The 25,783-nt window shown below is 45.3% G+C and overlaps 1 protein-coding gene across 3 annotated transcripts in view; it reads left to right on the plus strand.

Moving 5' to 3' along the window:
* Window positions 1-25,783, plus strand: part of lamb2 (laminin, beta 2 (laminin S)) — a 130,493-nt gene that overhangs the window by 81,095 nt on the left and 23,615 nt on the right. For all 3 annotated transcript variants that reach the window (XM_084461801.1, XM_084461802.1, XM_084461803.1), the window contains 5 exons: window positions 7,363-7,490; window positions 22,675-22,807; window positions 23,913-24,105; window positions 24,948-25,091; window positions 25,326-25,557. In XM_084461801.1, coding sequence (XP_084317927.1) covers window positions 7,363-7,490; window positions 22,675-22,807; window positions 23,913-24,105; window positions 24,948-25,091; window positions 25,326-25,557 — 830 coding nt within the window. The remainder of the gene's footprint in view (window positions 1-7,362; window positions 7,491-22,674; window positions 22,808-23,912; window positions 24,106-24,947; window positions 25,092-25,325; window positions 25,558-25,783) is intronic.

Below are 25,783 nucleotides of genomic sequence, written 5' to 3' on the forward strand. Positions count from 1 at the left end.
CAGAGCTTATCAACAGGTCTTTGTAGAATGTTAGTTTTTGTCTTCACTAGCATACTCCGAACAAGACCTTTGTTACCTGGCAAGGTCTTCACTACACGGCCCAGGAGCCACGAGTTCCTGGGTGCTGTGTCATCGACTATGACAACAAGATCGTCAGGACTGAGGTTGCGTTTAGGGTTATTCCACTTGCTCCTTTGCTGCATGAGCGGAAGATATTCCCTAATCCATCTCCTCCAGAAGAGGTCCGCCAGGAATTGTGCTTGCTTCCATCTCCTCCGTGAGTAGAGGTCTCCCTTATGGAATAATCCGGGTGGTATGATTGGTTTGGCTTTCAGCTGGAGTAGGTGGTTTGGAGTGAGGGGCTCTAGATCGTTAGGATCACTTGACGCAGTTGTTATTGGTCGGTCGTTCATGATTGCCTCCACCTCACATAAAGCTGTCTGCAATGTCTCATCATCTAGCGTTTGCTCCTTCAAGACAGAATACAAGATCTTTTTTACGAGTCTGATTAGCCTTTCCCAAACTCCACCATGGTGGGCTCCAGAGGGAGGGTTGAACGTCCATCTGACTTCATCCTTGAGCAGTGCATCTTGAATCCTTTTGTGATCCAATTCCTTCAGAGCCTCCCTGAGCTCTTTCTGTGCTCCCACAAAGTTCGTTCCATTATCCGTACGAATGCTTGTTACGGGTCCTCTACGACATATGAATCGGCGCAGGGCATTGATGCAGGAGTCAGTGTCCAAGTAGCTTGCCACTTCCAAATGGATGGCTCGGCTTACCAAGCAAGTGAAAATCACTCCCCATCGTTTCACATGAGCACGGCCTCGCTTCACTTCAATCGGTCTAAAGTAATCTATACCTACATGTGTGAAGGGTGGAAGATCTGGAGAGACTCGATCCTCTGGAAGATCCGACATTTTCTGCTCTCCAACCTTGGCTTGCATGCGCCTGCAGAAAACGCAGCTTCTGATGATCTTTCTAGCAGATGAGTTTGCAGAAGGCAGCCAAAATTTCTGTTGTAATCTGGACAGCATGTGGCCTCTCCCTGAGTGTCCAACCTGCTGGTGGATTTGTCGTAGGATTAGTTTGGATATGTAAGAGTCTTTGGGCAGGATAATCGGATTCTTTACTTCCATTGGCATAGCCATTTTACTTATCCGTCCTCCCACTCTCAGAATACCATGGTCCACAATAGGATCCAGTTTACAGATGGAGCTGTTTCTTTTGACTGCTCTCCCAGTCTCCAACAGGGCATGTTCCTGTTTGAAGTGTTGTCTCTGTTCAAATTGAATGATGGCCTTTTCTGCCTCATTTATGTCATCCACAGACAGACCTTCTGCTCTTGGTGTTGGATCTGATCCTGGGTCAGTCTTCATGAGGGTTTTCCTCTTCTGACTCAGTAGGAGTTGTCCTTTCAGTCTCAATATCCAAGCAACAGCTTTCTTCAGCCTGTCCCATGATGAGTAGTGCTGGATTAGTTTGCTGATTGGATCCTCCTGTATGCCTGTGCTGTTCACAGTGATGTCCTTTCTTACCTCCTGGTCATCCAGAGGCCGTTCTCCCACGTTTTCCTGGGTCTTTGGCCATTCATTTTCACTTTTTTCCAGGAATTCGGGACCTCTTAACCATCTCGACTTTAGGAATGGTTCCACATGCAATCCCCGTGAAGCATCATCTGCCGGGTTCTCTCTGGTGGTCACATGTCGCCACTGGTTTTCTTGTGAGAGATCATGGATCACTGCCACTCTGTTGGCCACGTAAGTATGAAATCTCCTAGTCTGGTTGTGGATGTATTTCAGCACAGATGTACTGTCTGTCCAGAAAGTGGAGTCTTTAAGTTGCAGCTGGAGCTCCCTCCTCAGCATCCTGTCTACTCTAACGGCAAGCGTAGCAGCCGCCAGCTCAAGCCTGGGAATGGTCATCTGTTTGAGTGGAGTAACTCTTGACTTTCCCAGAACGAATGCAACGTGGACCTTTTCCTTACTGTTCGTGTATCTGAGGTAACTTATGGTGCCATATCCAAGTTCACTCGCATCACTGAAGTGGTGCAGCTCTGCTGTCATGACCTGTCCAAAGTGTTTAGGCTTCATGCACCTGTCAATTTGGAATGAACACAACTGCTCCAACCCATCGATCCATCTCTGCCATGGCTTGGAGAATTCCTCTGGGATGACTTCATCCCAACCCAACTTTGCCTTGCAGAGCCCTTGGAGAATCTGCTTGGCCTTTAGAATGAACGGACAAAGGAAACCGAATGGGTCCTAGATCGAGCTGACGGTGGAGAGGATGCCCTAGTCCTAGTCCTAGTCCTAGTCGGTGGTCTGCTCTTGATGGTGACTCTGAAGGTGAACGTGTCACTTTCGATGCTCCATTGAATCCCAAGCGCCCTTTCCAGAGGCAGCTTTTCTCTGTCCATGTCCAAATCCTTGACGTGTTTTGCTCGATGCTCTTCCTGTATAGATGCCAGTACCTCTCGACTGTTACTAACCCATTTGGTCAGTATGAAGCCTCCCTGGGAGCATGCCTCCTGGAGGTTTTTGGTGAGCTTGATAGCTTGTTCTACTGTGGCTACGGACTTGAGGCAATCATCAACGTAGAAGTTGCGTTTGATAGTCTCAGTTACCTCCTCATCATACCTCTCGGTGTTGTCTTCCGCAGTTTGTTGTAGAGCAAAGTTGGCGATACTGGGTGATGACACGGCGCCGAAGAGATGCACTGTCATTCGATATGCCTCCAAGGGCTTGCTGGTGTCACCGCCTGGCCACCAGAAGAATCTCAGTAGGTCCTTGTGCTTGTCCTGGACTCGCACCTGGTAGAACATCGCTTCTATATCTCCCATAATAGCAATGTGTTCCTGGCGGAACCTGAGCAAGACACCAATTAAGGTGTTTGCTAGGTCAGGGCCTTGAAGGAGTTCCTTGTTAAGAGAGGTGCCTTTGTATGTCGATGTACAGTCAAACACTACTCTAAGCTTGCCCTTCTGCTTATGATAGACACCGTGATGAGGTATATACCATACCTGTCCGTCTTTCCGGTTTAACTGTTCCTGCGGCACTTTCTCTCCATATCCTTTATTGATAATGTCCACCATGAAGTCCTTATACTCCCTTGCGTAGTGCTCATCTTTCTTGAACCTCCTCAGTAGGTTCATGGTGCGCTGCTCTGCCATATCATGGTTGTCTGGCATGACCATGTCCTTCTCACGCCGTAGAGGTAAGGGTAAGTGGTAGTGACCTTCTTGGAGGTATCCTGAGCTTGTTGCGATTTCCATAAACCTCTTATCCTCCACCGACATTTCACTCTTCTCTTCGTATTCCTTTTCAGAGAAGTCCTGGTTGTATTGCCTGATGAGGAGCTCTCCCAGATCAGCAATTGATATGCGGTTGGCCGTCACTGCCGTAGGTCCAGATCCTTCCATAGCAGTGCAAGAATTGAGTGGACCATTGACCACCCATCCCAATACTGTCTTGACTGCATATGGTCCATTCCTCTGGCTGTTGATTATGCGCCAAGGTTCCATCGCTTTAGGGACATTGATTCCTATCAGAAGCTCGATATCTGCATCAATCTTATTTAACTGTATCCCTTTGAGATGCGGCCATCTTCTCAGATCCTTCTGGGTGGGCATCTTCTCCTTTGTGACTGGGATCTTATCCTGGGTGTAAACCCTTGGTAGGTCGAGGTACATACCACCCTCTAGATGGCCTACCTCCAAACCAGTGAGTTCATAACTCTTGACCAGTCTTTCCTGCCCCATTGTTTGCAGCAGGATCTCTGTTTTACGTCCTTTCGCATTCAGACGCCTCATTAGGTTCTCCGTGCAGAACGTTGCTGAACTGCCGGGATCAAGAAATGCATAGGCTAAGACGAAATCATTTCCCTTAGCCACCTTAACCCGGACTGGCACAATCGCCAGTGCACAATCCTTGCCGGCCCCGGTTGCTTCACCAGCTGAAACGAGAGCACTGCTGACTGATGTTTCCTTAGTTTCAACGGCAGCAACCTTTTGTTGAGGTTCCGGGCTTGAGGTCTCTGTCCTCTCAATGTGCAGCACGGTCGGGTGCCTCCTTTGACACTTTTGACATGTGAGCTTCCTGTTACAGTCTTTACTTAGATGTCCCTTTGTCAGACATCCGAAGCAATTGCCGTTCACCTTAAGAAACTCAACTTTTGATTTGTGTGGCTGAGTTTTGAACTTTGGGCAATCAGTAAGTGTGTGCTTGCCTTGACAAAATACACATGTGGCAGTAGCAGCCCATGAAACCGGTATGTTGCATTGTTGTTGCTGCTGTTGCTGTTTTTTGAATGAATGACTTGCAGAGGCACCATCAGTCACTACAGCTACTGTTGTAGCGAAGCTGCTCCCTCTACTCTTCAGTGATTTTGTCTGCTGTTTGAGGTCAGCTGTCCTGGTCTTTGGGACCACCTTTCTGCCGGAGAGGGGATCTTGTTGTATATCCCCAAATAATGGGTCCAAAAGGATTTCAGCTTGTCTCTCCATGAATTCCACAAGATGCTGGAATCTAGCCCTCCTGTTGGTTCTCTGCAATGTGTCATATGCTGCTGCTCTCCATCTTTCTCGTAACTTGTATGGAAGCCTAGATGTCATCAACCTTAGATTTGAGGGAATGTCAAGCTCATCCATATACTCTAAATCCTGCATCGCATTATAACATCCTCTTAGATAAAGTGCATAAGTATGCAGTCCTTTCCCATCATCGGCTTTGATGGTTGTCCAATTTAATGCTTTCTCCACGTACGCGCTTGTGATTTTGACTTCATTTCCGAAGTGTTTAGCTAGTAGCCGTTTGGCTTCAACATAGCCTTTCTGTGCGTCCATGTGCAGGCAGCTGCGTACAAGGTCCCTGGGCTGGCCAGAGGTGTACTGCTCAAGAAAGTAGAGCCTGTCATGACTGCTATTAGTCTTGTCTTCAACCAAATACTCAAACGAGCGGATGAATGATTGGTAGGTTAGAGGGTCACCGTCAAACACAGTGATCTCCCTAGCCGGCAGTAAGGCTAGTTTCTGCTGCATGATGATGAGGTCAGCAATGTCACTCTGCCTCCGTGTGCCAGTGGTGATGTCACCAGTGTCTGTAGTTGAATTAGTGTCCATATTGTTCACTCTGGACTGACTGTGAGCCCTAGATTGATCGTGAGCTCTGGACTGATGGTGAGCTCTAGATTGATCGTGAGTTCTGGATTGACTGGGCCTTCCAGTAGGTACCTGAGGATTGTGGTGGTCTAAAGCCCTTTGTAATGGTGTTTTAGGAACAGCAGTTATTTCCACAAACTCCAACACTGACATTTCAGGTTCCACATTATCTGTGGTCTTGGACTTATGATCATCCAGATACGCGTTCATGCCATCTCCTTGAGATTGATCGTCATCCTCCATATCGACACTTTGAAGGACATTTATTCTGGCCGCTGATGCTGCTATATCAGTTTCCAACTCCATTCTTTCCATTTTGGTTTTCAGTTCCACCTCCTGGAGTTTCAGTTCCACCTCCTGGAGTTTCAGAGCATGTTTGTTCTGCAGTGCTGCTGCACGGGCCACCAGGGCTGCTTTCTCAGCCTCTGCTTTCTTGCATGCAGAGAAGACTGTGGAGGCCTTAGTCGAGGCCTTTGATCCATCCTTAGACCTTCTGGATTTGTGAGATGCATTAGAAATGCTGTCCAGGTGTGAAACCTTTTCCTGTTCCAATTGATCCAACTGAATTTTCCATGTTTGCATGTCCTTAATAAAGTATTGGAAATTTGTCATTCTGGGCTCATACCATTCCACTTGATCTATGGCCTTCTCATACTCTGATAAGAGCGCTTGCACAGATTGATGCGCATCATTGAATTCTTTGATGGCTCGATTGAATGATTCGAGAACGATCCAAACATCATGTGATTGATCAGCAGCATTTCCTTCCTGCAAAGTTTTAATTTCATTCATTTTTCTGGTGCAAACTCCCATTTTTCCTCTGCGGGTTGCAACTAATGATTTTAATAACTCCTCTGCTTCGGCAGCAGTCTTTGCGCTTTGTTCTGTCATTGTTTCTTTTAGATCACTTTTATCACATCTGTTTTGTTTAGCACGGGCCATGTACACGATCTCTTTCCTTTTGGTCTACACAGAAGTGTTCGTTTAAGTTCATTCAGTTGATCAGTTTTTTAGTTGATATTATTCACAGCGCTGTTTGACATTTGTTTGTTTGTGATTGCGTTCCCACATTAAACATTTCAGTAGTGCGCAGCGGCACCTCCGTTATACTTATTCACCATGATTAACACTTTGTTATGATTTCGTTCGCACATCAAACATCCAGATTAGTGCGCAGCGGCACTTCCAATATATGTTCGATCAAACACAGCAATCCAGCTCATTCATTGATTCGGGTTACTCACGACCGGAATCATCCATCCATGCATGGCTGTCCTGTGTGCGTTCCTTGAGTTGATCCTTAGCGAAGCTTTTTGACTTGTTATAGTGGCTTATTCTTTAAACGTGTAGGCCTACTGCCTTCCAATAGCCACTGTCCAAGCGGGAGCGGGGTTAATGACGCACGTATACAATCCAAAATTCCAATAGAGCAACGCGGAGATCCAGGGTTATAATTCCAACCAAAATTGCATTTATTATGCGTAAAAGTACAACAAAATATTTAGCGCGGCTCTTCGTCCCAATAAACAAAATACAATTATATTTCCATGATTTGCATTGGTTTAGTTTAGTCTAGTTTTGTCTTTGTTTGAGCGTGTCGTGTTATCGTGTTAGCGTGGTCAAAAAGCTGTTCCGCACCCCGTCTCACTAGGATTCCCCCAGGGGCGTTTCCTTACCTCAATTAATAGATAGCTACAGATACTACCCCCCGGGGGGGGGCTGAGGCCTACAGGTAAGCATAGAATAGAATAAACCATGGCAAACCATACTGCATGCAAACATAACAATATACTGTAGCAAATTATACCATAATCTCAATTGTTACGTTCTGACCTCCTAATTCCATATACCATATATCTATATTTCTTACACATTTTCTTTTCTCAGGTCAAATCAATATAAAGTTAATTCTGGCTCCAACAGTGTGTGTGTGTTAACCCACCCTATGCTGTGTGTGTGTGTGTGTGTGTGTGTGTGTGTGTGTGTGTGTGTGTGTGTGTGTGCGTGTGTGTGTGTTTGTTAACCCACCCTATGCTGTGTGCGTGCGTGCGTGCGTGTGTGTGTGTGTTAACCCACCCTATGCTGTGTGTGTGTGTTAACCACCCTATGCTTTGTGTGTGTGTGTGTGTGTGTGTCTGTGTCTGTGTGTGTTAACCCACCCTCTGCTGTGTGTGTGTGTGTGTGTGTGTGTGTGTGTGTGTGTGTAGATGCCCAGGGACTGGGATGAGGTGCGTGTGACAGTGGTGCGTCCAGGACCCATCCCTACCAGCAGTCCCTGTGGGAACACCATCCCTGCTGACGACCGGCTGACTGTCTCTCTGCCTGCCGGCTCCAGGTCTCACACACACAAACACACACACACACACACCACACACACTCATATACATGCACACCACACACACACACACACACACACACACACACACACAGACATATACACACACACACACACACACACATGCACACACACACACACACACACGCACACACAGCAAGGGTGGGTTAACAAACACACACACACACACACACACACACACAAACACTCATATACATGCACACACACACACACACACACAAACTATGGGGTGTGAAAAGTGCCCTTTGGTTGCTTGTTCAAGCTTACTTACAACGTGTATGTATGTGTGTGTGTATGTGTGTATGTATATACATACACACACACATACAGACATACACACACGTTCGTGTGAACAAGCAGAGCTCACTGCAAAACATGCGCACATGCGCGGTAGTTCGCTCGCGCTTTAAATGAATGGGGGAGCTCACGTGACCGAATGACTGTTTGCGTTGTGAGTTGTGAGCTGTTGTAGTGGATTTTAAAGGATTTACCAAGATTCGTTCAAAAGGTTAAGTCTGATTTATTGTGAAACACAATACTTGCGCAAGGACTTCCTGCAAAACACAGCAAGGGTGGTTCAGTCAGAGAAGTGAAGTCAGCCTCTTCTAGCTGTGGCTTATGTACAGTCCAAACAAAGGTACAGTGTTTCCAGGATGTGATTGGCTACTGCATTGTACATGAATGGCAGGCGTGGCCAAGAGTAAAGACATGTGACATGAGAAAACAAAGAAAACAAAGGTCTGAATCAGGACGAGGAAGACTAAGGTGGGGCCCTTCTGACTTAAACAAAGAGATGAGGAAGAGCTATGCAGAGTGTGTTTACAATTACAAAGGGGGGAGAGTTGGTGTTTTACATTAGACTGAAACTGGGGTTTGCAGGGGACTTGGGGGGGAGGTGATGAATTACCAGGACAAAAGGTTTAAGGTGTTTGGATGTAAATTCCTGGACAATCCCTCATTTGTGCCTGAACAGGCACACAAAAATAAAATATAAAATCCAAACACAGTGTAAACAGTCAGCTATGCTATACATGTGGAAAGGAAATAATCTCTCCACTAGGTGGAGCAAAAAAAAAAAAAAAAAAAAAAAAAAATCTCTCTTTTTTTTTAAATTATTTTCTCTCAACGTGCAAAATCACACACCAAAACCCCTTGCTTCAGAAATTTGACAGGAAACAAGATAAAAAAGATGACATGATTATATACTATTTATAGTCTAAGAGTGGACAACCATTCACCAAAAAACAAACTTGATTAAACAAGGCAAAAAAAAGATAAAATGGTTACCAGTGTAAGAGGGGCAAAAAACCTCTTGGTCAATTTAGAGGAAAAACCCAAACTTATTTATCAACTCATGTTTCAACCATTGCAACTCTTGTAAACAAATATGATATTTTCCAGATTATTTCAAAGTTCATTCACTCTTGTGAATAATTGCATGTGATGTCCTATGGAACATAGATTCCATGTGTGCGTCGCTGAATGTTTAATGTAGGTTCCAGTGTGTGCGATCAGAGGTGCAGTCCGATTGCTCATCAGAGGAGAATGTCATCTGGGGAATGCAAGGCGTCTTCTCTTCTAGATCGCAACTTCGATGTCGCGTTGCTTGAAATCAGTTATGTTCAATGTTAGTGTGTGCAGGTGTGTGTGCGTGTGTGGTGCATCTTGTGAGGAGGTGACCAGCAAGGTCATTTTTCCTCCGATTCCTCGTCAGAGGAGAGGACAGTGTGATGGCCCATGGTTTTGGCCTCTGAGCCCTCTGGTTCAGCTGCATTCTGATCTCCTGGTGTTTGCGATCCCTTGGTGGACCGTCCTCTGCTGCTTGGACCCGTCGGCAATGGCTTGCATGGGTCCACGAAGTCCTCTCAGATCGCTGTCTGCGTGATGAGTAGAAACTGGTACGGCCCGAGCCACCTCGGCGAGTTCCAGCTCCTTCGTCTGTGGTCGTGGACCAGGACCCAATCCCCAGGAGAGATGTGATGCAGGAACCCCTCCTTAGCCTCAGGAAATGGCGGTCCTCACTCTGTTGGAGACATCTGTTAACATCTTCCGCCACCCCTGTTTTTGAAACATGATCTGGCCCGTGGGCTAGTTTGAAAGCATAATGAAAACATGAACGAGGTAGTACAGGTTTGTCATTAGGCCCTAGATACAGGTTAGTTTGGTGGTGGAAATGTGCACTTAGTCCTTCATTTCTTTTCTCCGCAGGTGGAGCAAATGCTTGTAGGTCAGAAATGTCTGCCGGGGACAGTGGAGGAATCTTGTCAGGGTCTGTGGATGGTAGAGAGTATAGAAAGCACAGGGGAGGAAGCAGAGACAGCCGCAGCTTTTGCAGCGAGCTCTCGGAGGGTGAGGAGGGAGTCCCTGTCCTGGTTCAGCAGGGTGAAGGTGCGGTGGGACACCACACAGCCAGGGCGCCAGCAGCACGTACAGGCTCTTGAACTGAACCCGGTCCATCCCTGTACTGCTCCACGTAGGGTCGGCCCGGGTCGTGCTGCTGGAGGGCTCACCTCGGCGCTCCCGCTCCCCCAGCACAGGCTGATGAAGGGCTCCGTCTGTGGATCCACAGATGAGAGAGACAAACAGAGACAAAACAGAAGAGCAAAAAGAGAGTCCTCTGGTCTGGTCTCCCTGTTCCCCTCTTTGGTCAGGAACGGTTATTCAAAATCTGTTGGAGATTCTCAGAAATATGGTTAAGCGCAAGCTCCTGCTTTGGGGAAAAATGTTGTTATTCAGTCAGGAAACTTAAACAGGGTGTCTGTTCAAGTGTCATTTTAGAGCCAGTCTGCAGTAGCCTACAGTGACATCAGGGGCAGCGTTAGAATGACTTTAACACGCCCAGTCCCCAGTCATGATCAAGGCAATTGGATTTGGCTCTAGCATTTCTCTCGCGATTTTATGAAAATAAAATAAAATAACCCACATTCTCGTCTCAACAAAACAACACCCCCTAAGGGTGAAAGCAAAAATTTCCTGAAGTCAGGATAAAAATAGAGATGAGGCAAAGAAAATGACACTAAAATGAACTGGCTTCATTTACAATTAACTAATCAAAAAACTCCATCAAAGCTTCATTTGTATAGCTAAAATTTGTATATCTAAAACCTCCCTCTTCTGCATTTGAGGACAGAGTATTTGGGCACTGCTTCGGACAAAATGGTCTCTTCTCCGTTTCATACTTATCTGTCGCTCACAGTGAGTTGGTGACACCCCAGATCGCCCATCTGTAGGGAAACAGGCCAGTAACCTCCATCTCCACCTCCGGTCTGTGCCCGTCTCCTGGTTCGGCATTCACCCATCACTCCCGGAACGACAGTTGTCTGTAAAAAACCACTCAGAAAAAACACTCAGGCCCGATGAATGTGCCTCAAACTATAAACATGAGATATTTAACATACTCATTTAAAAAAATATATATATAATTGGGTTATGAGATGCTGCATTCAGATTAAGACACTAGCAACCCTTATCTATTCCCCCCACTATTATGCACAACCCTTATGTCTTAAGCTACATATCAGAAAGAGAGACAAAACAAACAACAGTTAAACAGACCAACAGCAGGTTCCAATGTCCCCAGGAAGGCATGATCCAGGCTCCTCAAAGACCTGCCGCCCAGGGTCCATAACACCTGAAAAATAAGACTCAAACACAGACTGGGTTCAATAGCAGAGGGGAAGGCCTAATGCCAACTCCTCAAAAAACACATCATTATATGAATGAAATTCATACAGTAGAAATGCATAAACCGAACAGCTTATGGCCATTCATTGACTATTGAAACAAAACTCCTGAATCAAACACCTATTCAAAACCCTGTCAAAAAAAAAATCTCTCTATCTTGGCTAGTTTAAATCTCCCTTATGGGTTGTTCAAGGGAAGTCCAGCAGGTGGCGCTCGACCCCAAAACGGAGGCTCTTCCTTCCGGACCTGTTCGGACAAATACCTCGTAGAAAGAAGGGGCGTGGCTAATGGCGCAACAAGTCGAGGGGGGAATCTAATTTTAAATCAGAGTTATTCTGCTGGGGAAATGGCGGAGAGACTGTTTGCTGAATCTCCTTATCTTTCCTTCCTGACCTAAAAAAAAAACTCTCGTTCTACTCTCCCAAATCTTAAAAACAGACCAGTCTAGAGAATTAACAGGCTTTTCCCTTAACCTAATCATCTCAACCACCTCTAGCTGAGCCCGAATCTTAGCTAAAAATGTAACACTAAAATGTCAGATGTGGATGTAAGAAATCGAAAATGCTTTAGCACATAACGAAATTCTGCCAACAAACGCTCGCAGAAATATGCTTCAGTGCAACAATCACATCAGGCTAGACGTTTGCAGTAGAATTCTTTACATCCTCTAGCATATCTTAATAACTAGTGTTACAGGGACACCTAGTGGTGATCCCAAAATGTTGCATGTATGACCCGGAAATTGTCTTTGGCAGCGCGGGGAAATTTAAAGAAACAACTCCCTAATAAATCACGACGCAGCCTAAAACCCCAAAACAGCAATGAAAGGAAACCTTATGGTTAACTCACGGCGGGAAAGAATACAATTTCGAAAGAAACACACATTAAGACATTAAATTTGCTTAGTACTCACTCAGTCAGGAATCTCTTTGTTCTCCCTCTGGCTCAAGGCGGATCACCGGGAGTTGTTTTCCGGCGTCTCCTAGGCAACCAGTTAGCTAGCCTACTGGGAATCTAGCAGAAATTTTAACAGTCTAAAAAGTGTACAAAACAATACTTTACCTGGATCCATGGCGCGCATAACAGACAATAATCAAGAGCCGAGGCTCAAACAGTGAACACATAAGACGAACAAGACGAAAACAAAGGCCCACGTTACAAACAACAAGCATGCTCGGCTGCACTAGCAATTTGGTCCAGGCTAAACCTTCCGTTTAGATCCTACCAAATTGTACAGCCACTTGGTGAAAACCAACGCTCGTTAGGTTTACCAAGTCACCCGGGAACAAAGGGACAACGTTTCTCCAAGAAACGCGGATTGGAAACACCAATCACTCCCGTAGCTACCATCTTGTTGGTAATCGTTCTTCAACGAACATCAACAATCACTTCGAAGCTAGTTGGCAATCGTGCTAACACGAACATCAACAACGGGGCTTAAGCTAGTTGGTATCGTTCTTGAAACGAAACATCAACAATGCTCTTCCTACCCTCGGTAGGACTAAATACCCACGCTGGGGTTCCTGTTTTCAAACAATCCAGACCAACAAGCTGAACCAAATCAAGGCAAATACAACTCAAAACCATAAGAGGGTTCGTTTAAACGTACCTGTGAGCCTCAGGAATCCAGTGGCAGAACTGAGGAAATAATCTCGGCTAGCGCTCTGGCGCAAGAGAGAAAATTGATTTTCCAAGCCCATATGGACCGACACGTCTGTCGATCAGTTCATCCACTGGAATCCCGGCAACACGCAGGTAGTCCTCCCAGATCATCCCCGTCGCCAAACTGTAGTGGATTTTAAAGGATTTACCAAGATTCGTTCAAAAGGTTAAGTCTGATTTATTGTGAAACACAATACTTGCGCAAGGACTTCCTGCAAAACACAGCAAGGGTGGTTCAGTCAGAGAAGTGAAGTCAGCCTCTTCTAGCTGTGGCTTATGTACAGTCCAAACAAAGGTACAGTGTTTCCAGGATGTGATTGGCTACTGCATTGTACATGAATGGCAGGCGTGGCCAAGAGTAAAGACATGTGACATGAGAAAACAAAGAAAACAAAGGTCTGAATCAGGACGAGGAAGACTAAGGTGGGGCCCTTCTGACTTAAACAAAGAGATGAGGAAGAGCTATGCAGAGTGTGTTTACAATTACAAAGGGGGGAGAGTTGGTGTTTTACATTAGACTGAAACTGGGGTTTGCAGGGGACTTGGGGGGGAGGTGATGAATTACCAGGACAAAAGGTTTAAGGTGTTTGGATGTAAATTCCTGGACACTGTGTATGTATGTATGTGTGTGTGTGTGTGTGTATGTATGAGATCGAACATAGCCTACATACATACACACACACATACAGACACACATACACGTTCGTTCCAACCAGCGCAGCTGTATGTGAAACCGCTTGCGCATACCATCGCGGTAGCCACCGCACTTCCGCGTGACGTCACCGAATGCTCTGCCGCTGTTTAGAGAAGAGCGTGTATGTGTGTATGTATGTGTGTGTGTGTGTGTGTGTGTGTGTGTGTGTGTGTGTGTGTGTGTGTGTGTGTGTGTGTGTGTGTCCCCTAATCCCCATAATCAGTGTGTGTGTTCCTGATGAGAGAGTCAGACGCGGGCAACATTCGCAAAAGTTCATTGATCCCGCGGCGCGAATTTTCTCACCGCGCCCGGTGTGAACACAGCCCTCCCGATTGAGCATTATTGTAGGCCAATTAAAATAAAAAATACTAAAATGTCTCCAATAATAATATTTTCTTTTCATGTTTCATGTATTATTATTATTATTATTTTCTTTTTTTTCTTTTAGATTTTTATTTTTTTATATATATTTTTAAGTTATAGGTTAGGCGCAGGCCTATTCATGACAGGCCTAAAAAGTGTTCAAATAAAGATATGTTCCAGATAGCAAATTAGGAGTTAAGCAACATTGAAATATTGTTAGGGGGAATTGAATATTGAATATTGAATCAATGTTGAAATGTTGATGAAACCACTAATAGCCTACAATGTTAATTCTATGACATCCTTTCAATATTTAACGTTGAACAACCATTGATCTTCGGCCATAATCAGAAGTCAACGTTTTTGAACATAAATCAAAATATTTAATCTGGATCAGAATGGTCTGGATAGGATTAAATCTCAAAATTGGGTATTTAAAACCAGGACGTTTGATCCTGATCCTACAGTTGTAAAGTTGGGATATGGTAGGCCTATACCCAGAACCCTGATGAAATGCTGTTTTGGGTTATTTAAAAAGTCCAAGGTGGATTATCCTGATACTGCAAGGGTGGATCAAGCATGGATTCAAGGTGGATGTAGAGAGATGTAGGACACATGGCACGGTATACTATGCCGACCGTCAGGCTGGACAGAGGGATACTGGCACCATTCAATTAGTTTTCTTAACTTTACTGGAAAACTGAACAGATTGTGCAACCTGGAATGTCAGATATCAAAAGAAAGGCTACATTAATTCTCATCATAAAAGATGCCGTACAAAATCAAACAAAATACATTTTAATATTAGGCCTACACAAAGCACAAATACTGACCGTGGCTTCACTCCCTCACGCACCTTCATCACATATAGATATTCCTACTGATCACTAGACCCAACCAATTCCCAGTTATATGTAACGCAAAATAATTTTACTAATTATCATCATGATAAAAAAAATGTGTGTGTGTGGTGACAAAACTTTGTGTGTGACTTTTTTTCAGGGAGAATAATACATGACACACGTGCTTAACAAAATAACTTAAGCAATAGTTAGAACAGACTGATGGTTATGACCTGCTCAAATCATGCAATTCTGGCTTTATATGTAGCCTATTGCATAATGCAGCTGGATATGAATCATTATGGAAACTGACTTTCATTTCCAAATTCTATTACTTTGAACAACATAGGCATTTCATTAGTCATTTAGCTGACACTTTTATCCAAAGCAACTTTAATTGCTTTTATAGTGAATTCTCAAATGCATCTTTTGTCTAAAACAAGTGCTAAAACATAATCTCGTGCTGAAGGCAAATTGAAGAATATCAAAATAAATAAAAAAATAATGGTGAGGGGTCAAAATACAAGTGGTATGATCCCGGTCAATATTTCCAAAGACCTCAGTTCAAATCTAGATTCTTTAATCCTGAGCCCTATACTACGAAACAGTACAGTGTTAGAGCGATAACTTCAGGTTCAAGATTGGTTTATCCGTATTACGAAGGTGGTTCACTTTTCACCGTGCTATATCACTGTGGTAATTTATGCTGCCGAGCTAACCTGCTCCGGGGCAGGTTAAATTCCAGATTATGGATCAAAATGTATGAAGCACTGCCCGCTGACCGATCAATTCACTTGGAAAAAGGTATATGGACGTTAAGATTCTATATGGATCTTCAGTGTGCGAATTAAACAATAATCTGCTGTGCGCGAACAGCGAGAGATTCTTAAGAAGACTTTTTACAAACCGACAAAACCCTCTTTGGCTTTCCCCGATATCATATGAAATTTTGCAGAATGACAGCTGCTTGAGCCATATTTTGCCTTGTGCATTTAGTCATAGACTGTAGGCTATGCACTGGCTTGTGTTTTATTAGTCTACCTGCAGCTTCGTGCAGGCTCTGGGTGATGCGGAGAACCAAGTAAAAACACTCATATTTTTATTCAATTTTCAAATCTTTAATGTTGATTTATTAGACTATCATCCTGTTCCTCAAAATGCAAATTACAATGCTTATAGTAATTGAATGAATTAAGGTTATTTGAATAATCTATATTATTCCCAGTTTTGCTTCTTTTAATCCCTTTGGGCCCAATTTGCTTTAATTGGTATACTGTTAACTCTGTGTTTTCCTGTTTTAGCATATGGACCAATTGATCCAAAACCTCCACAGAAATCCCTGTCTGTGAGGGTCCAGCCACATCTTTTTGCCTCTACATGCTAAGTAATAGAGGCTTGTTGTTTTTCAGAATTATACATAAGTTGTTTCTAGGATGCATCTATGCAGTACGGTCAAGGGCTGGCTCTTCCAAGAATTAATTATAAAAACACCCTGGTACTATATTGTAGGCCTACAGTAAACACTAAACGTCTTTTGTTTGGTGGTTCCACCCCTGAAAGGTTGTAATTGGCCGGAAGTGGGCGGTAACAAGGTTTGTTTTTCCACCACTTAACCTCTTCACCTCGCGTCTGACTCGAACCTCGGATGTTTGTCAAGTATCTTGTTTGGAACGACTTGCCGCAGTAAGAATACACTCCAAAAGCATAAGGTAAGATGCGATTGAACGTTAATGTCGATGTAATACAAGATCATTTTCACGACTTGTCTTTTAGGCTAGCTAATGTTACACACCGCTGTGTGCACAGCGACTCTAAGTTAAGTTAGCTAGCGCTAATATCATCGATAACTATCCTAGTCTGTATAATCGCTTCCATTTTATTATGTGTTGAAGTTGGCAAAGTTTGTGGACTGGATTATAAAGATTGTGCTTTATTCAAAGTACATTCGTCATTGACACATATTCACACGGCGCTGTTGTAGTGTTTGCTAGCGAGCTCCCCCACAATGCATGCGACACAAGATGGCGTCGCCCAGGGACGTGGCTATAACCTATACTTAAAGTCATTTTCATCAGTAAGGATGTAAAATATGATAACCATTTGGCTGTCTTGGTTTAATTTTCTTTGTGTTTGTATCAATGCGTTATGGACGTTTTGTTTAAAACGAGTATACCCAAAAAGTTCGCGAGTTAGTTGGCTAGGCTAGTCTAGGCTAACATGGGCTGCGGCCTTCCTGTAAGCGAATTAGCGAAACGTAGGGGAATGATCCGCCCTAATCTCTGATTGGTTAACTCAACCTCGCCTGGGGGCTCGCCGTTTCGGCAAGCCCCCAGGGTTCGAACTCAAAAGTGAAGGCCTGTTGAGCCGCGCCATCTTGGCAAATTTCCTCGCGCGTCAAATTTGCCAAGATAGCGCGGTTCAATAGGCCTTCACTTTTGATAGCGGTCAGTGAAAGGAGTGGCTGTATCCAGTTGTATTAATACATCCATGCCTTTCGCAAATTCGCTTCCTGTAAGCAGACTAGTGACTTGCCGCTGGCACGAAGGACAGCGTAGGAGCGCCCTCTACTGGGCTGACAGTTTACAACCTAAATCATATACCACTACAGTATTTGAAAACCCCGACTAAACACCATCTGTGTTGAGGGAAGTAAAATGAATGTGCAGCATACAGTAAATGTGATTGACATTTGACCCAAACTAAACAAACAACAGCTCAGAACAGCCAACTCTTCCATGTCATGTGACAAAATGTTGTGTATTAATATGATTATGGGCTGTTTGATGATTGTGGGCCTACAACTTTCTAACTGGTTATGGTTACTCATTCCTAGGGTCTGTAACACACCACCAAGGACAGGCTTCAAGTGAGTGACTTCTACGGTGTCTGCTATTGGACTGCGACGCTAGCAATGGCTGGGTGAGTTACAATGGGTGGACATGGCCCTTCTCTTTCAATCTGTTGTATTTAACTCAGATTCCATTTCAAAAGGTATCAAACCCACATTATAGCTTTTAGAGCGACCAGTTGTTTGGTTCGTTTTTGTAGGGGAAACCCTGACCACCCCCATCCCATACAAAAGGCTTTCATTGCAACAATATATTTGTCTGTAGTAACTTGAATTAGAGACGGTACAACACCCCAGTCCTTGTTTGTAATCAAAACTGTAACATTAACCTCCTATTATTTCTGATTCTTTTGAAGTCAACAGATGCCGATACCGACAGAGATATTGGAAGAAATTGGAGAACTATTGAACAGATTGGATGAGCAGCTTCAGCAATCGCCTACAGATCTCGATCATTTTCAATATCGCCTGGAGAACACCATCCATATTCTTTCAAGATTTGCTACCACAGGAACACTACAGCACGAAGAGGAAATCTTCTCCCAATTGCACACAGCCCTGGAGAAACTGGAGAACCTAAATGTGACTGTTCCTGTTCAAAGAGGGACATCTTTTCGGGTCGTCACACAAGAGCAACTCGAATACCTCCTGGAGCAAAACTTTAAAGTTAGAGAAATTGCACAAATCATCTCTCTAAGTGTCCGCACCATTAGGCGAAGAATGACCGAGTATGGCCTGTGTGCGCCAGACCTACAGTGGTATGAGTGACCAGGAACTTCAGGAAAAGGTGTTGGAAGCAATAGCCAACTGCCCGAACATTGGCTCCAAGATTGTCAGCGGTTACCTCATATCCATTGGTCACAGGTGAGTGATTGTATAGTGAATTCTTCTCATTGAGCCGCCTAGACAAATTATTATCTTATTATTTACTTCACTGACCATGTGCTGTTGAACACCTTTCCATGTGTTTTTAGGGTGCAGCAGCAGCGAATAAGGGAGGCACTCAGAGCAGTAGATCCGGTTGGGACTGTGCTGCGTGGTCTTCAAATACATACCACCCCAAGACGACCATACTCCGTACCAGCCCCTCTGTCCCTCTGGCATCTCGATGGATACCATAAATTAATCCAGTAAGATGCCAATATCAGATTTGAACAATTTTGCATGAATTCCCTTTCAAGTCCTCTGATTTCACATGACTTAAAAATGACACAATACAGTGAATTTTTTTTCCACAAAAAAAACTTGACACAAAAGAGCCATCTTGGCGAATTAAAATATATTTATTATACATTTAAAGTTATTACTAATGGGTCTTGGGGACACATGTCAAGCTGAAACATGAGCATATAACATCACTGCCTTTCCCTTATAAAAACATTGGACCTTGTTGAGTAGACTAGCCTTACATGCATGCCAGGAGTAGGTTTAAGTCGGATTGCTTAAGCTGTCTTAGTCCGTCTGAGACTATGGAGTCATGGATTGTACCTCATTAGGTACAATAGGCACAGAGGCAGGGGTGAATTACTGGAGTGAATCTTGAGACAAAATAATGAAAGCGCTTTCATCTTGAAGATCAAGGGCCCTGCCATCCTTTTCTCTCATGATGAATGAACATGGTGAAACTTTTGTATTGGTGAAAAAAATACATGGCTATGATGGGCTGTAGTTTTCTCAGTTTAAATTGCATCCATTAACGTTTTTTTATTTTTTTTGTCAATTCACAGCTGGAGAATTGTAATACATGGGGGGATTGATGGATTTAGCCGGAAGCTCATGTTCCTGAGGGCCAGCAACAACAACAGGGCATCCACCGTTCTGGAGTGCTTCATTGAAGCTGTGGATGCCCATGGGTTGCCTGCATGTGTTCGCACTGACAAAGGGGGAGAGAATGTCGATGTGGCGAGGTACATGCTGGGGCATCCACAACGTGGACCTGGTAAATATTGCCTTCTGTTTTTGAATCATCATCACAAAATGATCATGTTTTGCAGCAACACTTGGCAAACTAAACATGTCAGTAAAAAAATGGATAGTACATTTGCTTTGTACCCCACTGATTGACACAACTGCGTAGTGTGCCGTAAAACACTAATATTCCACCACCCCTCCCTTCTCCTCCCAACTCAGACCGAAGGTGCGTCATAACTGGCAAGTCTGTCCACAATCAGAGAATAGAACGCCTGTGGCGAGACTTGTGGTGCGTGGTGGTCGGCAACTATTATGCTGCCTTCCGCCACCTGGAGGAGATTGGAGCCATGGATCGTGACCAGGACGCCCATCTCTTTTGCCTACATTTCGTGATGCTTCCAAGGCTGAACTGGCATCTTCGTCTGTTCAGCCAAATGTGGGACAGACATCCGCTGTCTTCCGAGGGAAACAGATCCCCCCAGCAGCTGTGGGTGGCTGGACAGCTTCTCAATATGGAGCAGATACCCGATGAGGTAAGAGTGGCCATGCAAAAATAGTTAATAAAATAAACTTTATTTATATTCATAGAATAACTTCTTCTGTTGTCAGATGTAAAGTGATGTCAGATGTACTGGTGGGGATTTGCATCCCCATTTCAAGACGCATGTTTTAGACATTTTTTCTAAAGGGTAGGACATGTCTACAAGGAGCGCCCTAATTATAATTTCTCGGTAATTGTTTTGGATTAGATGGATTACCCCATTTACGGAATCGACTGGAATGGGCCAGCTCCATCCCCTGATGCACGGGAACGTGTGGAGGTTCCAGCTCTTCCCCCAGCGCTATCGGTGACCTACGAGAACCTGCTGCAGTCGAACATCGACCCCTTCCGGACGAGCTAAGTCTACGGAGTAGACATATACCTGGAGGCTTTGAGCATGCTCCAGGCATATATGGCTGAACACTCAGGTGAGATGTAAGGCCATTCAACCACTCCCAGGTTGCCTCTTCAGACATGAATCACTATCTAGCAAGCTGACACTCTGTTTCTCTCCACAGACCAGTCTGGACAATCTGCATAGAAATCAATTACGACTGGAACATACCTCCTGTATGCATAATTCTTAATAAAACTTGCATTGCTGATTGGATGTCTAGTTTCTTCAAATCGTAAACAGAGACAACTTGTTTACTGACAAATGTGTTTGCTTTTTTAACTACCATGTAACAGTGAGGATCCAAGTAGATTTGTGAGCAAGAGACACGTTTGCCAACACTTTTTAGATGTCAGCTCCAGTGATGACTAGTGACCCCTGCCTGCAATACAAATTCAGCAACAAGTTGTGGCAGTGTTGTCTTTATACCACATCGCAATGATATCAGCTACACTAGCTCTGCATACATGGCACACATTATCCAAGCTGTGTTGTTTGTTGTGATGGACTTGGATACATAATTGTATTTTTCTGGCAAACCAGTCGTTGAAATGCTACAGTGTGATCGTGGGTACCTTCCTTCATTACTAAGCGTTATACTACTATGTGACATAGTGTTAAGATGTCTTTGACATAAACAAATGATAAGAAATGACATGTTCTACAATCTCTACTATTGCAATGCATCAGTCTGTGTAAAGCTGGCTGATGGTGTCAAGGTCCTGGCTACTAGCTGCCTATCGCCTCCCTCGGTCCTCCCTCCAGCTCAGCTCCTCCCAGCAGGTAGAGCTGGACGTTCATCTGGCAACTCGGGACAACTCCACGACAGAAAACAAACTGCAATTCTCCTTCCTCCTCTGGGCTGGTTCCCTTAGGGGCATCACTTCTCCGACACTGCAGCTGGATAGTACTTCCCTGAGCCATGACCATGAGGTTGTTGGAGTCAAATCTGAAGGCTGGTACACAGTCCATCTATAACATCAAAAACAATCTGTAGTTGGACCCAACAAGCACTGTGATAATAGCACCCAAGTCATTGCTGCAGAGCGTTCATGCACATGTATATGGCTAATGTAAATGTAAAATAATGTAATGTAAATGGGAGATAGTTACAAAACCTCTACTCTCGAATACAGCATATGGAAAATAATAATGTACCTCAATATTGCAATAGACACTTTATAACATTTACAAACCATTAAGGCTAGAGGGAATAACGCGCTCCTCTCTGATCACAGGCATACACTATTTAATAACATTAATAATGGAGGCAGGTGCTGAATGAGTAACGTTACTGCACAGGGAATACAGTTGTGACGTGATTTTAGCCAAATTTCTCTAGCCAAACTGTAGAGTAATGGAGCTAGCTAGATACAGCTACATAATATACTGAGTTGAATTCGCATAACGTGACCATCTCACGTTACCCAGTCTTGGTAGACACTTCGCTAGCCTAGGCAATGATGTAACGTTAGCTGGGAAGCTAGCTAGCTTGCAGTAAAAGCCGATACATCTAACCACGCAGATATTCATATTTTTAGTGCTATATTTACCATAGTCTTAGTCGTCTTCATTCTCTGAAGCGATGTATCGAAGTCCTTCATTAAGCGAGTCGAAACAGACACACACACAGACACACACACACACACACACACACACACACATACATACACACATACACGCTCTTCTCTAAACAGCGGCAGAGCATTCGGTGACGTCACGCGGAAGTGCGGTGGCTACCGCGATGGTATGCGCAAGCGGTTTCACATACAGCTGCGCTGGTTGGAACGAACGTGTATGTGTGTCTGTATGTGTGTATGTATGTAGGCTATGTTCGATCTCATACATACACACACACACACACACATACATACATACACAGCTCACAACTCACAACGCAAACAGTCATTCGGTCACGTGAGCTCCCCCATTCATTTAAAGCGCGAGCGAACTACCGCGCATGTGCGCATGTTTTGCAGTGAGCTCTGCTTGTTCACACGAACGTGTGTGTATGTCTGTATGTGTGTGTGTATGTATATACATACACACATACACACACACATACATACACGTTGTAAGTAAGCTTGAACAAGCAACCAAAGGGCACTTTTCACACCCCATAACAAACTATATTGTGGTTTTGTCACAGAACTCACAGTAGTGTGTGCGTGTGCGTGTGTGTGTGTGTGTGTGTGTGTGTGTGTGTGTGTGTGTGTGTGTGCAGGTTTGTGGTACTCCCCCAGCCTGTGTGTCTGGAGAGGGGTGTGAGCTACATGCTGAGGCTGGAGTTCACCCGCTACCAGGACGGCAACAGCATCCTGACCGGCTCCTCAAACGTCAACATCCTGCTGGACTCTGTGAGTAGGACATGACTCTGACTCCCTGAGACTCTGACCCCCTGAGAATCTGACTTCCTGAGACCCAACACACTGACTCTGACTCCCTGAGACTCTGACTCCCTGAGACCCAACACACTGACTCTGACTCCCTGAGAATCTGACTCCCTGAGACCCAACACACTGACCCTGACTCCCTGAGAATCTGACTCCCTGAGACCCAACACACTGACTCTGACTCCCTGAGACTCTGACTCCCTGAGACTCTGACTCCCTGAGACCCAACACACTGACCCTGACTCCCTGAGAATCTGACTCCCTGAGACCCAACACACTGACTCTGACTCCCTGAGAATCTGACTCCCTGAGACCCAACACACTGACTCTGACTCCCTGAGAATCTGACTCCCTGAGACCCAACACACTGTCTCTGACTCCCTGAGAATCTGACTCCCTGAGACCCAACACACTGACCCTGACTCCCTGAGAATCTGACTCCCTGAGACCCAACACACTGACTCTGACTCCCTGAGACTCTGACTCCCTGAGACTCTGACTCCCTGAGACCCAACACACTGACCCTGACTCCCTGAGAATCTGACTCCCTGAGACCCAACACACTGACTCTGACTCCCTGAGAATCTGACTCCCTGAGACCCAACACACTGACTCTGACTCCCTGAGAATCTGACTCCCTGAGACCCAACACACTGACTCTGACTCCCTGAGACTCTGATCCCCTGATACCCAACACACTGACTCTGACTCACTGAGACTCTGTCCCCCTGAGACCCAACACACTGACTCTGACTCCCTGAGAATCTGACTCCCTGAGAATCTGACTCCCTAAGACCCAACACACTGACTCTGACTCCCTGAGACTCTGACTCCTTGAGACTCTGACTCCCTGAGACTCTGACCCCCTGAGACCCAACACACTGACTCTGAATCCCTGAGACTCTGACCCCCTGAGACTCTGACCCCCTGAGAATCTGACTCCCTGAGACTCTGACTCCCTGAGACTTCAACTGACCAAGCTCCCTTCATCTCTCTCTCCAACCTTCCATCCCTATCATCCCTCTCTCTCTTTCTCTCTCTCTCTCTCTCTCTCTCTCTCTCTCTCCAGGTCTCCCTGCTCCCTCGCTACTCCTCCCTGGAGATGTTCAACGCTGGAGACCCAGCCTCCATTGCCAGGAAGCAGAGCTACGAGCGCTACCGTTGTCACGAGGGCGCCAAGAGCGTGACCCGCCCCCTGATGAGTGACGTCTGTGCTCAGCTGGTCACCAGCATGTCAGCCATCATTAACGACGGAGCCCTGGGTATGTCTGCTGCTCCAGCCTTCCGATCTGGAACGCTGACCCTGCTGTACTGACCCTAGTCTAGAGTAAAACCTTTACCCAGGGGCCGAAACATAAGTGATAGAGCATAGGGGCGGAGCCAGGGCCTACCTTTCAAATCCAGCTGCATTTGAACATATTTCATCTGGAGTGTACAGTCCGGACTAAATGAAAAACTCATCAAGCCCAGAAAAGAAGAAAACTGTAGCTAGCCAGCTCCGTGAAGTGAGTTGACATGGAAGAAAGTCCAAGTAGCCTAAATCACACTTTATGTACCAGATATGCTACTGACTGCTCGAATGCAGGACTTGTTAACAATACTTGAAAGGTGGAAAGTTGAGGTCAGTGACCAATCAGAGGCCCAATCAGCCTCCCCACACAGCCCACTCTCTGCGCCGGCCAATCATCCTCCACGCACAAGATCCAAGAGTCTTCCCATTGGTGTCCACAAATATCATTGTTTCTTTGCAGCAGCGAGAGCTTCTGCGTTGTCAGATTGTACTACTGACCCACAGATTACTACTACGGATTGTACTACTGACCCTAACCCAGTCCATCTCTGGGTAACGGGATAAACTATGTACACAGAAACATAGATGCATATTACAATAGATTAAGGGACTGAACACATTCACTGTGGAATTGGCATGACTTGAAAAAATTAAAAAGTCCTTTTGTTCATTCATTCCTTTATTCACTCATTGGTTCATTCATTGGTTCATTCATTCATATGTTCATCCATTTGTCCATACTGTACGTTCATTCATTGGTTCATTCATTCTTTCATTCATTCCTTCATTGGTTCATCCTCTGCTCCTCCCCAGCATGTGAGTGTGACCCCCAGGGCTCGGTCAGTTCGGTGTGTGACGTCCGCGGCGGAAGCTGTCGCTGTCGGGCCAACGTGATTGGACAGCGCTGTGACCAGTGTGCTCCTGGGACCTACGGGTTTGGCCCTGCAGGGTGTAAAGGTACGACTGAGGACCTGACCACACAACACACACACACAGTTACCTCCTCTTTCAACCTGTAATGTCAACAGCTTTATTGGTGGCGCCCCCTACTGCATCTGAATACACACTGAACAACTACCTCACTCCTATCGTGTTTCCCTCTCTCTCTCTCTCTCTCTCTCTCTCTCTCTCTTTCTCCCTTTCAACCCCTCCATCTCCTTCTCTCCCCCTCCCTCCACCTCCTCTCCCCAGCTTGTGAGTGCAGTGTGGAGGGGTCTCTCTGGCGGTTCTGTGACCAGGCCAGTGGGCAGTGCCCGTGCCGGGGCGGTGCGTTTGGCCAGCGGTGTGACGGCTGCCAGGCGGGTCACTGGGGCTTCCCTCGCTGCCGGCCCTGCCAGTGTAACGGCCACGCCGACGACTGCCACCAGCGCTCCGGGGTCTGCTCAGACTGCAGGGACAACACTGGAGGAGACAAGTGTGACAGGTGGGCACGCCTGTCTGCCTGTCTGTTGGTGCGTGTGTGTGTGTGTGTGTGTGTGTGTGTGTGTGGTGTGTGTGTGTGTGTATGTGTGTGTGTGTGTGTTTGTGTGCGTGTTGTGTGTGTGTGTGTGTGTGTGTGTGTGTGTGTGTGTGTGTGTGTGTGTGTGGTGTGTGTGTGTGTGTATGTGTGTGTGTGTGTGTTTGTGTGCGTGTGTGTGTGTGTGTGTGTG

This window comes from Borostomias antarcticus (assembly GCF_949987555.1).
Source record: "Borostomias antarcticus genome assembly, chromosome: 3".
Taxonomy (NCBI): domain Eukaryota; kingdom Metazoa; phylum Chordata; class Actinopteri; order Stomiiformes; family Stomiidae; genus Borostomias; species Borostomias antarcticus.